Source organism: Anser brachyrhynchus, assembly GCF_964034855.1.
Source record: "Anser brachyrhynchus genome assembly, chromosome: 5".
Taxonomy (NCBI): domain Eukaryota; kingdom Metazoa; phylum Chordata; class Aves; order Anseriformes; family Anatidae; genus Anser; species Anser brachyrhynchus.
The window spans coordinates 42534897-42549315 of NC_137699.1; the positions used below are offsets into that span (position 1 = coordinate 42534897).

General features: G+C 46.7%; 1 protein-coding gene across 2 annotated transcripts in view; it reads left to right on the top strand.

The window, feature by feature from the left end:
* Window positions 1-13199, top strand: part of IFT43 (intraflagellar transport 43) — a 46369-nt gene extending 33170 nt beyond the window's left edge. For both annotated transcript variants that reach the window (XM_080595634.1, XM_080595635.1), the window contains 4 exons: window positions 10174-10246; window positions 11699-11774; window positions 12115-12177; window positions 12950-13199. In XM_080595634.1, coding sequence (XP_080451760.1) covers window positions 10174-10246; window positions 11699-11774; window positions 12115-12177; window positions 12950-13060 — 323 coding nt within the window. In that variant the 3' untranslated portion in view covers window positions 13061-13199. The remainder of the gene's footprint in view (window positions 1-10173; window positions 10247-11698; window positions 11775-12114; window positions 12178-12949) is intronic.
* The last annotated feature ends 1220 nt before the right edge of the window (window positions 13200-14419 follow it).

Sequence of the window (14419 nt, forward strand, 5' to 3'; positions counted from 1 at the left end):
GCACCTGCTCTGAGCTCAGCGCCCATCCTCCTGAACAGACACTGGGACCTGTTAGTACATAGGCATAGAAAATGGACAACATATTTTTGCTAGGCTGATGCGTGTCCAACTGAACCCTGGCATGGTGGGGCCCAGCTCCTCGGCACCATGGGCTCCTGCTTTAACAGGATTTAATGCAGCACAACTTGAGGAATAATAAACCTTCATAAGCAACAAAAAGGTGTTTAATTCCTAGAGGACAGGCCTAGTTGAGTCACTTTTGGCCAGGGGCAATTGGGGGCTTAATGCTATGTATGTAGCAATCTGGGCAATCTGAGAGAGAGGAGTTTAAGGGTAATTGCTCAATTTTCTGTCCATGTCAACAGGGAAAATGGGCAGCAGTGACTGAGCGCTGCGCAGCAGGGAAACTGCGTGAGATGGGAGATGGGAGACTATCAGCAGAGTTTAAGAAGTGCTGTCTGCAGAGCGCCATTTCCTTCTCTGCAGCATTCAAGATCTGCTTCTCCCCAGTACAGACTGTTTGTCATAAAGTGGGAGAACAGACAATTGAGTTCACGTTGAAGGGCTTTCCCTTTCCTTTGCTCCTTTCTCCAACAGGACAGTAGAGTCTCTGCTTCTGCTTTGCTTGGGCATTTCATTTGGCTTTACTCGGTTTGTGTGTCTCATTCTGACATGCAGCTACAACGGGCTGTTTCCTGTTGGGGTGAGAAGTACTGGCATTTCTCTCTGCCTCTCCGCCAGCTACGTCATCATGCTGGCTAAAAGCTTCCCCTTTGTTCCTTTCTTGTCCACCTGTTCTGCACTGCTGGGTTGCACTCCCCCAATGCCTGTATCTTCAATACATTGCCCTTGGACTTTTCCCCTCAGCACTGCAGTGGGGGCTTGTTAGCTGAGATCGGCACCTCTCTGCAAGCTCTCCTTCCTGCACAGACTGTTTCCCCGTCTTCAGAAGTCCCTTCCCCTTTTCTGTCTGTTACTCAGGGGATGCACAGCTCCTAGTACAGGGCTTCTCTCGGAGGACTGGGCTGTGACACATGCGATTCTGTCTGTGGGAACAACGGCTTGTTATTTTAAAGCTGATAGTGTGTGTGAATGAGAGAGCTGATTGAAATGAAAGCCTGACTATGCTATGCAGACAACCTGAACCTGACCTGCAGGTGAGGAAAGCTGCAGGGAGACAGTCACTAGATCTGTGCCCTCAAGGCAAAACCCCTTCCTGCCTGCTGGGAAGCCTCCTCAAGGAAGCAGAGCTAACGGTGAGACCTCTCTATACAATGTCAAACTTTTAGAAGGACTTCTTACCCTTCTAGCATGTGGCAGTAGCTCCTTTGCATTTGAACAGAATGAAAAAAAAAAAAAAAGGAAGAGAGAGAGAGAGAGAGGGAGAGAGAGAGAAAGAAATGGGCACATGCCATGGTCCCTGCATCCTCCTGGGGAGTGACATCTGCCTGTCAGGTGGGAGGCAGCCCTTACGGGATATCTGGCACTTGGAATAAATAGAGCCATAAAACACCAAACACCTCACAAACTGCATGCAGGTATGCACCAATGATGAAATTGCTCCAAACAGAGCTGAGAGTAAGAGCAGGGTGTGGGTTATTGCTGCCTGCATCATTCCTGACAAAGTTTGCTGGTTGCTTCCCCGGAGAGCTGCTGTTTTTACAGAACGCACCAAGTGCTGGTGGATTCCAGGGACTGTGACTGCAAGGAGTTTGTGACAGAGAAAGCAGCTCTACTGGCCAAGCATTAGGCAGAAGGGTAAGAGGAACTGCAGGAACTGTCAGGGAGATGGTGAGTGGGAGCTTCAGACGCTCGGGAGACAGCACTGGGAACAGTTTGAGCAGAGCTAAATGGACTCAAAGCACTGTGCATCAGTGCAATGGAGACCGAGAGGAAAACAAGGTGTTTGGGACGTTGTATGAGTGGGCTGAGAGGAGCCTGGGGCAGGGTGACAGAAACTGCTGGGTTTCTTGGATTCTGCACTGTGACTCTGTGTGTGGCGCTGTCAGCACACCAGCACCCTCCCCTTGGCTGCTCCCGTACAGCACTGCCCTGAATCTCTGTGCAAGGGCAGTGAAGGGCAAACTCAGACCAACCTGAAGGTTTCCCCTCTGCTGCTCGTCCAGGCCAGCCTGAACTCCTCCAGGGACTGCTGACAACATTGGGATCTAGAGCCTCTGGTGTTTGGGGAAGTCTCTGCCTTGGCAGGCACAGTGGATGGGGTGGAGCAGATAACATATCCCAAGAGATGTGGCTGAAGTGCTGTTTGGAGTGGCTAACCACTTGTCAGGGGGCAGTGGGCAGTTTAATTGCAAGGGAGCAAGCACAGCTTGTTTGGGGCTGAAAAAGGTGGTCTGGGTGAGCATCTTCCACCACTAATTTTGCGACATGGTAGATACAGAGCCATATTGGTCCTGTGATTGCTGAGTCCATAAGTGTAGTTGACGGACTAGGTTTACCTAAAACACCCTTTAAGAAAAACCTCTTGAAAGATGATTACAGAATTGAGACACCATCATTTAAAACTGCCTAGGGCAAACTTCTTTGAAAATTGCAGCAGTGGAGGGACAGAGAGAGAACCGCGTAGCCCTTGATTGTAGTGTCGTTCCCTCAGGACCCGTTCCCCCTCCCCCTTAGTTTCTCATCTGATATGAGAGAGAGCAGCAGTAAGATTCCTCATCTGTCTTATGAAAATCCGATTCTGAGTGGCTCTGATCAAACCCAGCTGGCTGTCAGCAGCGGTGGCCTTCTGTGGAGGGAGGGAGGCTTCTGAGGAGTTGCTGGATGTGGAAATGTCATGGGTGCTGCCGATCAAAGAGGCATTTTTTAATAAATATATATAAGAAAAAATAAAAAAAACCTAAGGATTTAGCATAAAAGAAATGTAGTTTGTCTTGTTTTTCCAGCGTTACATGAAGAGGATGAAATAGAATCAGATACGGCTGCTCCTGAACATACTTCCACGGGAGCATTTGAGAAGCTTCTTTCTCTGCCACACTAATGCTCTAACACAAAATCACTCATCTCCAGTGTTACTGGGGAGGATTTTGTGCTCCTGAGTCCACCAGACCCTCCCTCGGTACCTCATGCCTTCTCATCTGCTGCCCCACCACCTCCTAAGTGTGTTCCAGTGGGGGAATACTGCAAAGGAGCTGGGAACAGCTTTGAAAAGAGGAAAGCAGATGTTACTGGAAAGGAGGGCAGGGACAGTACTCTGTCAGTGGGCTGTTGGTAAGGCTAGGCGGTGTCTGGGCACTGCAGATGCTGATAACCTCAGGAATATGTTGGACTCTGGGTCCTGAGCCTGGCCTCCACTCCGTCTGTCCTATGCTGCTGGTGAAAAACCCGTGCATTAAGAGGTTCCTCGTCTTTTAAAGCTGCCAGTGCCTGGTCTTCTTGCACAATACAGCACAGGCTACTGCCTGTTGAAGCCCAGCACAGAGCTCAGGGACTCATCTGCCACGGCTCCTTGGTTTGCATTGTAGCGAACCATTCCTCGGTTTGCTCCTGGCATTGCAGCAGTGTATCTCTGCATCTCTCTCCGTGCTTCCCAGGGGCTGAAACCAAGCAGAGGCTTTGTGGCAGTAGCAAATGTGCCTGCCGCCTGTCCCAGCAAAGTGTCACATGAGGCAGAAGTCATACTGTGCTGAGCAGTCTGAGAAAGCAAGGCGCTTTATCAAAGCAAGTCGGATGTCTCAGTGAACCACCCGACCTCCCAGGCAGTCCTCCATCTAGCTAGCAATATCCTCAGAGCGTTGTGGCTGAATTAAAAATGATTTTGTTTGATGCCTCTGTAAGGCAAGGCTGGACGGTCATCACTGCATCTACTGCATGACCCACATACGTCCTGTGAGTCCCCTGACAACTGCCCACTGGGTGACTTTTCCCTTCAGCTGCCTAGGTTGTGCTGTTACCGTTCTCTTCTCAAAAGGGTGTTTTGGGGCATGGGACAGTCAGGTTATCCTCTGCTTGTCTCAGCTTTTAAGGCAGCGCCGTGGCAGCTGTGGTACCGCCTGCTTTTTTACCCTGCTGTTTTCATCTCCCTGCTGGCTGATCAGGCACGTACACCATTCAGTATCAGCTCGCTGCTAGGGCAGTTTCAATCAGGGAAAGGTATCCCTGTGAAATTAATGTCCCAGCGTCCAAAGATGTATTCTTTATCCTCTCCATTTGCCTGCTGCTCTCTTGAGAAAGCTTCCAAGAGGCTTCAAGCTTGTTTGTGTGTTCAGCAGAAGCTGTATGTGTCCCTTGTTCCTTATGTTTTTTTGAAGATTTTTTTGCCTGTTGCTTTTCACTTTTTTCTTTAAAAAATCCTTTTTTTTTTTTTAAATTCTCCATTTTTCCACTTAGAGAGAAAAATTATTTATTGCATTGAGATGCGCTAATTAAAGCCATTTTCTGGTATTTGGTTACTGAAGTGTTTGATGTCTCTCTGACAAGACCATGAAATGCACGGAGTGTCCACAGGGACAGAATTTGCTGAACACGGTGCTTTGTAAATGAGGGGACACAGTGTCGCAGCAGCTCATGAATATGAAACGCCCATGATGCTACCTCAGTGGACTTGAGAACACAGATGAATCCTGTCATGTGCTAAATGAGACCAATTTCTTTCACTTAACTTCATCTTCAATCAGACCTTCTTCCATTTGCCTGTTTAAAATTCCCCAAACGTGATGCAGAAGGTAACAGCGTTCAGTAAAACAAAGTTTTGCAGCAGCAGTGATATTGTAATTATCTCGTTTTTACATTTTAGGAGCAAGTAACTTAAACTAAAGTTAGTTTCGTTCTCATGCCTGCTTAGCGGCAGGGGACTGCCAGCTCCAGAAGCCGCTGCCCTTTTTGTTCTCTGGAGGTGGCAATGTGCAGACAGAGAGGACAGCTCAGTCCCCGCTGCAGGAATGCCTGCTCTGAGCTGGCCTCTGGAAGACGCACACGGCTGGAAGAAGTGGATCAGACGAAGTGCGATGGAGGCATTCTTTTGGAGGCATTTTGAGGTGTGTCAGGGTTTTGGCTCAGGTGACTCTTAAAGCAGCTCGGTGAGCAAGTAAGTGGCAGCCACACAGCTGAATAACTGCAGGCCTGACCCGGGACATGCTTTTTACGTACACCGATTTATTGCCTGACCTTGAACAGATTCCGTCTGCCCCCGCTTTGTCTCTAACAAAGAATTCGGTTCTGTGGGGCTAGGACCAGATCTTACCGTGAGCTTGCAGCACTTTGAGGGACCCAGCCTGCAGGTGTTGCTACTAAACCAAAAATCAGCTTGACCTGGGAGGGGAAGTGCAACTCCACAACCTGCAGGAGCAACTGGGCTGTAAGGTGGTACAGGCTCTTCCATCTCCTGCTCATCACTTCCTGCCGTTGTTGTCCTCGGCTGTCAGTAAGTCGTTTGCCAAGGGGCAAAAAGGTGATGGTGCTGGCACTGCATGCACTCTAGCATGAATACACAGAGCCCTGCTTTAAAAATGGCTTTAAAAATGGCTATTCCTTGTTTATTGTTTCGCCACCCATTTACAGCATGGATCACCCTCACTTTTTTCCCTCCATCTTTTCCTCCTTCCATTTGTACACTTCTGCCTTATGCTATTAATGTCTTGCCGTAACTTAGCCATGAAGTTTTTGGGTAAGATCTACCTCAGTCTAGCTATTGTAATAAAAATACTACTTTTAATTATACCCTGGGATTTAGGTGTTTGGAGACAGTATATTACAACTCCCCTGTTAGCCAATAATTGGTCCTGGTGTTTCCTACCCCACCATAACGCTTCGTGGATGCACTGATTTTGGTTTCATTTCTTGATAGTTTACTCTTGTTCAACATATCTAGGGGACAGAGGGGAGTCTGCAATGGTCATCCAGCATTTGGTGCTCAGTATTTTACATCTCTACCACGAGCTGTTTCTGAAGCTAATATCTTGTTTCTTTTTGGGCTGAGAAGTCTGTGGGGGAAGGCTTTGTTTTATTGTGTTCACAGTCATTTTGAGCAATAAGGAGAAGCCTCATCCATTTCTCTCTAAGGTCACTGTACACACTGAGTTTTTTGTTACCCCCTTCACCTTCTATTACATACACATCTCTTCTGCTTCTAAAGCACTACCTGGCAGGTGTGCCCACCAGTTCTCCCCTCCCTTCAACTAAAATGAAATTAGGATACTCAGGGGGAGTTGAGTGCTATTTTTAGGAGCATTCTCTCTGTTATCTGCCATATGAAATTGGGATTCACAGTTCTGTCCGGGGAAGACCGTCTGAGGGAGGCTGCATAGGATGAAGCATTCCCCTATAGCACAGGGCTCATAGGCCAGCTGGAAGACCAAGGTCAGTAATGTGGTTTGTACCCAGTTTGTTTCCCTATTTTAAATTCTTTACTAGTAACTCAAGTTTTATTTTAATGTTTCTTACTATTATTATCATATCAGTTTGTTCTGATTTCAAAGTCTGCAGGAAAGAATGTGGAAGTGAGAGAAGAAAAGCTGAAGCTGTAAGATTTTCATGTGGTTTCTGAGATTTGCCTACAGTTTTGATAAAAAAAAATAGTTGTTTAAAATGATATGGGGTCTTCTCTCTTCTCCAAATGCAGCCAAATTACGCAGAAAGAAATAGGAAAAAGAAAATCCTAAAGCTAGTCTGCAGAGAATCACCTTTCCTTTCCAGGTTTTGAAGCTATCCCTTCTTTTCAAGTTCAAAACATTTTGTTTTCGTAATGCCCAGGCCGTTTGTTCACTTGCTTGCAGTGATGTGGTAGCCGTGAAGGTGTTCCCTTTTGCACACAGGCAGCTCCTTAACATGTAGGTATGTTGTGAAATCATTTCTAAAGCTTATGGGGACTTACACAGGGACTGAATCCAGGCACGGGAGCCTGGCAGTAAATTATGTGGTAAGATTCCTCACCAGAAACACAGGCTTGTCAGTGTTTTGGAGAAGGAGCAGAAACCCACATACTCAACAGGAGGGAGAACAGTGGGTAACAGGGCAAAGTACACAGAATGGGAGTTTGTAATGGAGCCTTGTTGTTGGAAAAAGCTAAAGCCTTTTCCAGCTGAATGCATGCTGCACTGCAAGACTGGGAGAACATGGTCCCGTGAACGTTTCTGTAGGTACTACTATTACATTTAAGTAGTCTCACTACACCTAATGGGAATATTACAATAAAGAATATACCTATATTCTTGCAGCACTGTCGCCCATGTGGTACAGTTGACATAGTGCCATGACTTGGCTGCATTACCAGAAAAAGCTTACTGGAAAAAAAAAAAGAAGAGATGTAAACCCTAAGAAGAGTAACGAGAGCGATCAGGGGGCTGGAGACTGAGTGAGGGGGAAGGTTGGCTACTTGTTGATAAAGTGAAAAAGGAGACATTTTGAGAACTGTAAGGAGAGAGAAAGGAGAGGAATTGTGGAGACGTGGCACCACAGGAATTGGCAGAGGGAAGGGGAGGTTATGAGTAACAAGTGAAATTAAGACCCAGATATTTCAGGCCTGATTTGCTATTGATAGCAGTTAGCTTATGGAGCTGATATTTTCTTATAATTTGCCATGTTTTTGTTCTGTTTCCTGTCAGTCTCTGTCAGTCCTAAAGGGCATTGCCTCAGCCTAGAAATGGACAAAATCGCCTGCACTTTGCAGTAAGAACAATCGTGCAGTTGCCTTTGTTGGAGGGGCTGGAAGGAGCCCCCAGAGCATTTCTACTTTTTCTGTCTGTAGTATTTTCAAAGAGTCTATAAAACATTGGAGCCTTGAATTTCTTTTGGAAAGAATTTCTATGTGATTGCCTGCATTTTGGTAATACAGAGTAGAGGATACTGGGCAAAGAGTTTGGGAATCTCTCCATGGAATTCAGTGGCAATGAGATAAAGTCAGCACTGGCAAATCCAGGACTCTTCAGGAACCTGCAAAAATGGAGGGTGCATCACTGATCAGGACACACTAACTTTACGGTTTTCTCTAGTTCAAAAAGAGATCAACAAAAGGAAAAAAAAAAAAAAACAGGAAGAAGGGCCCCCAAAAAGAGCACTGAGTGAAGAAATTCAGTTTGCTGTGAACACCTTCCACAGCTGTGCTGCCAAAAGAGGATAAGGATCTGACCCTCTCCTTTTACAGGAAATGCTGCCCGGTGGTTGAGAGTAGCTCGGCTCCCAGGTTGCTCTTCGTTTACTTTTGTTTGCTGAGCACCCTTCACAGTCTCCCGATGAAAGGGGTGAAATAGATCTGGAGAGATTAGGGTGTTTCTCACTCCCATGCTCATTTGCCCGCCCCTAGCAGGGCACGTAGGCACAGTGCTTGCTTCCTGCCCTTGGGCCAGCCTCACCGGTCTGCACCCTCCTTGGTCTTTATTGCTTGTATACAGGGACTTTCTCCCACATTATCTCTGAGCAGCTTCTTCCACAGGTCAGTCTCTCAGACAATGGAGATACTTTTATCCTGTAACTGCATTTTGTTACAAGTTTTACCCCGAGCTGGGAGCCCCTGCAGGGAAGAGCCGGCGGGACAGCAGCTTCTGCTGGGTATGTCCCTACATGCAGAGGGGGGCAGACCTATTGCAAAGGCACAGGGACACGCTGGCGAGGCATTTCTTGCACGCACCATCTAAGGGACAGCCTGCGGGCCTATTGCTGCGGTTTTCCTTTAAACGTCTTTGGGAAGTTCGCCGTAGCCAGAAAGCCGCTTTGCAGGCACCTGTTCCTCGGGTGGCTGGGGAGCTCGAAGGCACAGCTCTGCTGAGATCGTCCAAGCTGTCACCGCCGTTCGCCTCGGCCTGGCTCTCGCCGCAGCCGCTGTCCCGCTCAGCCCTTCCACCAGGCAGCCAATTAGTGAGAAATCCCACTGTGTGGCCGGCGCCGAATGGCCGCCGCGACGAAGCCCAGGCTGACCCGTGGCCCGTGCAGCTGGGCCACGGCTGCCTCCCACCCCGGCGGCCAGCGAGCCTGGGGGATGGAGAGGGGACGGCAGGCAGGAGAGGGCAGCTGAGAGCCTGCGGAGCTCTGACAGGCGGCCGGACAAGGGGCTCTTCAGAGAGACCCTGCCCAGAGCGCCACAGGTGGGGACGTCTCTCCAGCTCCTGAATATTCATCTCAGCCTGGGCTGCAGAACTGGGCAAAGTCAGGCCCGGCCGCTTGCTGTGGCCCGGCAGTAACACGGCCCCGCGCTGCTGGCAGAGGCAGGAGCAGCCTGCCTGCCCCAGCGCTGGAGGGGCCAGCTTTGTCCCCACCATGTGTGAGGGAAACCTCTTCCCAGAGCTGACCACCGGCATCTCCATGGTCTGAGTGCTCAGGGACCATGGAGAACTTTAGTAGCCTTCAGTCCTGAAAGGAGCTCTGCGCTGGCATATTCTGTCCTTTGCTCCTCCAGTTACTTTCCTTTTTCTTCCTCTCTCTTTTTTTGCCCTCTCTATCTCCAAATGTTTACAGGACAGACCAAAAAGCATCCAGTGTTCCCTGAGCCTTGCTCTTTTGGCAGGATTCACTGTGCACCCAGTTTTTCCTGCTCTCCATCCTTCTTTTGTTTCTAGCATCCTTTTTTGGTGGAGCAGCCATGGTCCTCATGCTGGGAATATCTAGTGACCTTTATCAGCTATTCCCGATTCACACTGGAAAAAAATAAAAGATTTATGACATTACAACTCGGTGCATCTTCCCTAGGCTTTGTATCAGCTGGACCACCAGCACTTCCTTCCTCAATTATCATGAAGATCACAGGTCTCTGCACAGTCTGAGTCCCAGCCAGCATTTCTTTCAACATGTAGGTTCACATGGCTTCTCCCAGTTTCTGCCTCATGTCTCATTTCTAACTGATTCTAGGAAACTGGTGGCTGAGCTAAGCAAACGATAACGCATCTCATAGGAGGCAAGTTATTGCCAGTCTTAGGACAATGGCAGGTAGGCAGCCAGCTTTTTTCAGCTTCAAGGTTGTCTTCAAATTCAGTCCATGGCTATTGAGTGCTACCCAGCCTGAATCTGCTTCTCTTGTCAGATTCCTTTTGACTCCAAGCATTAAAGCTTTACCTTCCTTTAATATTAAACAATATATTTTTAATCATTGCTAAATAACTGCCTCATGTTTTCCTCTAATAAGAGACAGGCTGTTTCATATCTGTGAAGCAAGGGAGCCTTTGTCTCTAGCGAGAGGAGAGCACAACACTTCCCACTTACAGCTGCTGCTTTCTCTTGTTGCAGACATTCCTGTGATCCCCGACTTGGAGGAAGTCCAGGAGGAAGATCTGGCCATGCAAGTGGCAGCTCCCCCCAGGTAAAAGCACTGCCAGGTGCTCTGGAGGCTCTCATCTGCAGTGCAAAATGGCTGGTGAAATTAAACTCCATTTTATCTCGTGTGCTGTGGGTGTTGGTGGCAGTGCCATTCAGCAGCAACTGATGCTGTGTGTTGTGGCGGTGGGGCTCCAGGCTGAACAGGGGAAACTTGCTTCCTACTACACAGAGATAGAAATTACTGCATGTTCTCTCTATATATACAAAAAAATACATTAGAGCAACACATTTGATATTGCAAAATCTAACTGAAAAGTTATGAGTTGCTTGATTTAAGGTTGCATGTATAACAAATGCCTCCGGTACACACGTATTTTCACGAACATTTTGTTTACACACTGTTTTGCCCTCCACAGGATATCCTTCTCACTCAAGTGCCTGGTTAATTTGCAAAGTGCAATCCTGTTTGAAGGTGTTATTGAAGGTGTTATCACAGTAGTCTTGGGATTAGCTCTTAGGAGACCAGTCAGTTTAAAAAAAAAAAAAAAAGTTTGGGGTCTTTTATCTTAAAAGTATCAGAAAATTCTTCTTTCTGCTATTGGGCCTATGGCCAAGATCATGGCCTAGGATTTCTGTTGAGCTTTGTCTGGAAGAGGTGGATATCTTACTCCTGACAACATATGCCTCTCTTACAAGTATGGAGTGGGTATTGTAATTAAATAGCTGTTATTATGACTCTATGATTATTATAATTAAGTGGCACTTTACAGTAGTGAATCAAAAATTACTTTTTCTCTCACCGGAGTTCATTTATTTGTTTTCTCTTTGTATAATCCCATCTGCTCTTCCTGTATCCATAGTCACTCTGCAATAGAAGACAAGTAATTTTCACGGGCAAACATAAGCAGAAGATAAATTAATACAGGTCTTCTCAGCATTGCATAACCTGCAAAGGGAAGCATGGCATGCCAGTATATTGCCTTCCTACCCCCTGACTGTCTTTGGAGCCTACATTTTAAGAAATTGTATTTGATAGCTGTTACTCAGCTCAGACATGGAAATTTCAAAGTCCCTACTGTTCTATAGCTTGTATGGCGAGGCTCTTAGGGAATGCTTTACTTCCCAGCTAGGAGAGTCATTTTGGCTGTTTTGTGCTGAGTATGTATATTTGAATATTCACTACCTTCCTATTTTCTTTCTGGCCCTTGCATCTAGTTTGTGGATTTTCTCTCTGGCATGCCAGCTTCTCCAAAGAAGTCCTTGGTTGCTCCACGTCCTGTTTTTATGCACGTGTACAACCCAGCGCACAGATTTGTCAATGGCTGTTTGTTTGCTGAATGAGATGTGCTTCCGTCTGTGGACACCGACCTCAAGTGTCCATGTTGGGTGGTGAATTTGAGATGGGTGTCCCCAAGACTCCTGTTGAAGCCACCATTCTCCTCAGATGTGATTCCACACTTACCCAGGCTTGTGTTTTGCCTATATCTGGTTGCAGTGTGCAGGTGAACCGAGTGATGACCTACCATGACCTGGACAAAGATCTTATGAAGTTTGCTGCCTTTCAGACTCTGGTAAGTGGTTGTTGCTGTGGGGTGACCAGTGCAACTCCCTCTCCTTCAGTTCCCCTTCATCCTTGACAGTGATATTCAGCTGCATAAAATACACAGCCAATGATCCAAACACCTTCCGGTCTGCCTGCAAGTCTTTTCCTCTTAGTTTCTTAGTGTCTGCAGACAGTGTGGTTATAGTATCTGTTGCTTGTATGAGGTACCTGGTATGAGGTGCTGTTCTAGATAAGGCTTATATAACTTATGGGGCAAAATATTGTGTCTGTATCTCTAGCAACACCATCTCTGGTGAAATGATGCTTTCTCTGTGTCTGTAAAGCTATGACTGTGTGTGTTTTCATAGGATGGCGAGGTTGACCTGAAGCTTCTCACCAAAGTTTTGGCTCCAGAACATGAACTACGAGAGGTGAGACTTTTCTGGAAACACCAGTAAGATAAAAGCTTCTTATATGTCTCAGATTGTACGCTGAAATTAGTTTGGTTTTTTTTTGGTGCGATGGAGGAGGGAGATGTGAGGAGGAGCCTGTGAAGAGAAGCTTGTTAAAGCTGATGTAGGTCTGTATGTAGGAGATGACAAAATCTCTGTGTGAGATTATGGCATCACTGTGATTGACCTCCTTCAGTCTTAAAGAGGTAATAAGGAGCATGTGAAGAGCCTGGTACTGCCACAGATCCCTACAGAAACAGTGCTCTGTTGTATAGTCTTTTGGTAGCCACTATGCTCTCCAGGTGGTTCTTCAGAGTGGTACAGAAGAACCAGGCAGGCGGCATTTAGGGTTGGTGCAGAGGGCAGTTTTAAAGCAGAACAGAAGAACCTCAATACAAACGGACAGGCTTGGGAAAAACTTGAAACAAAGGATTTCTGCAGCCCAGAACTGCAGATGCTTAAGTAGACATGTAAAAGGGTGGAAGATTTCTATGGCTTCTCCTTGTACTCTGCCTGAGAGTATCTAAGCTTAACGATATCAAAAACATATCCTTTACTGAATTTGAGAACATGAATCATTCTGTCAGAATCTTTAAATTGTAGCATGGACTCACCTTTCATTCTCACTAGGGTTCCTATCCTAGCCAACAAAATCTTTGCCTTCCATGGCAGGGGCATCATTCAGAGCGAGTCACTAGTTTGGGAGTCACCAGCAACATTACAGCATGTTTAATCTTTTTCCTCTTGGTAGGATGATGTCAGCTGGGATTGGGACCATCTCTTCACAGAGGTATCCTCAGAACTAGTGACTGAGTGGGAGCTGGGACAGTCTGAGAGAGAGGACCACCTCAGTCTGCCCTAGAGCATTGGCACACCAGACATCTCCTCATACACACATTCACTGTAAATATTTTATCACTTTAATTTTCTATTCATGTGTTTGTATTTGAGAATTAATTTCAGACTGGAAATAAATAGGAGCTTGCTCCATAGGAAAACTGGCTCGGGAGGAGTTGTGGATATTTTATAATGAGACTCTTTGTTCTCCAAAGAGATGAAGAATTCCAAACACAACAAAATATCTGCTTATGAGCAGTCACTTCCACCTCACTGCAGCACCTCTGCAGCTAACTGCAGCAGTCAATCTTTCTTCAACCAAAATTTCAGCCTCTCTGGGGGACTGTCTTACAAAGCCACAGAATGGAGTGTGGTTTTCTGTGATAGCTATCAGAGGAGCTTAGGTTGATACAATTTGTTTGCCTAGGACATCAAGATTATCATCTGCCCACAACAGATGCCACAAGTTGTCAGGATATGTGCTTTACATTTCATCCAGCAGCCTCCAGCCATCCCTTGCTAGTTTAACCTTCCCCTGGGACATCACCTCTGTATTGACTTGAAGGAAACAGCATCACGGATTGAACTGCCACCACTGCTTCTTCTAGCACCTCTTTTTCCCTTGAGGAATCCCAGCCAAGGGCTGACCAGGCCTCACCTGCTTAGCTTTTGCAATCAGATGAGATCGCAGTTTTGAAAGGAGATGGCTCCAGGCAGCAGGTAGCTTGCAAAGAAAATACCGTTTATTCCACACGTGAAAGAACGAAGCCTGCTGCTCTGAAACAGGGTAACTCCCTGGTGTGTGTTTCCTTGGAACCAAGTAACCCACTCTCATTGTCACCTAAAAAAAAATCCATTTAGCTGTTAATGCCCTGTCCCCACAGAACTGTGGTCATTATTTGCAGGAAACAGTAATATTACTTCTAAGCCAATGTCCTTCAGAGCCTTGTCCCGCTGGAGGATATCGCTATATACTTCTGGGGGCAGTGCAGGTGCTGGGAGGAAGGCTTATTGTGTTGCTTTTCTTAGCTTGTTTGGTAGGTCGAATGGAGCACTGCATTCTTATTCTTGCACTGAGAGCAGGACAGCTGAGTACTCTGCAACATTTCAGATCGGAGTTGATAGGCCAAAAAAAATCTACCAGCAAGAGAGAAGCAACTGGGTCTCAGTCTGGGGCCACCAAAATAGAAGGATCATCTGTCTCAAGGAGATGCTAAGTTTGGTAAAACCAAGAAATCTCCCCTCTAACTAGAAAATTAGGTGAGAAAGATGCTTTGGGTCCACTCTGTGGATGATAGTCCTGAAATCTTTCTATGAGCAGAGAAATCTGTTTTGGTATTTATAGAAACTTCCCAGCTGGGCCAGTGTCTCTTTTTCTCTGACA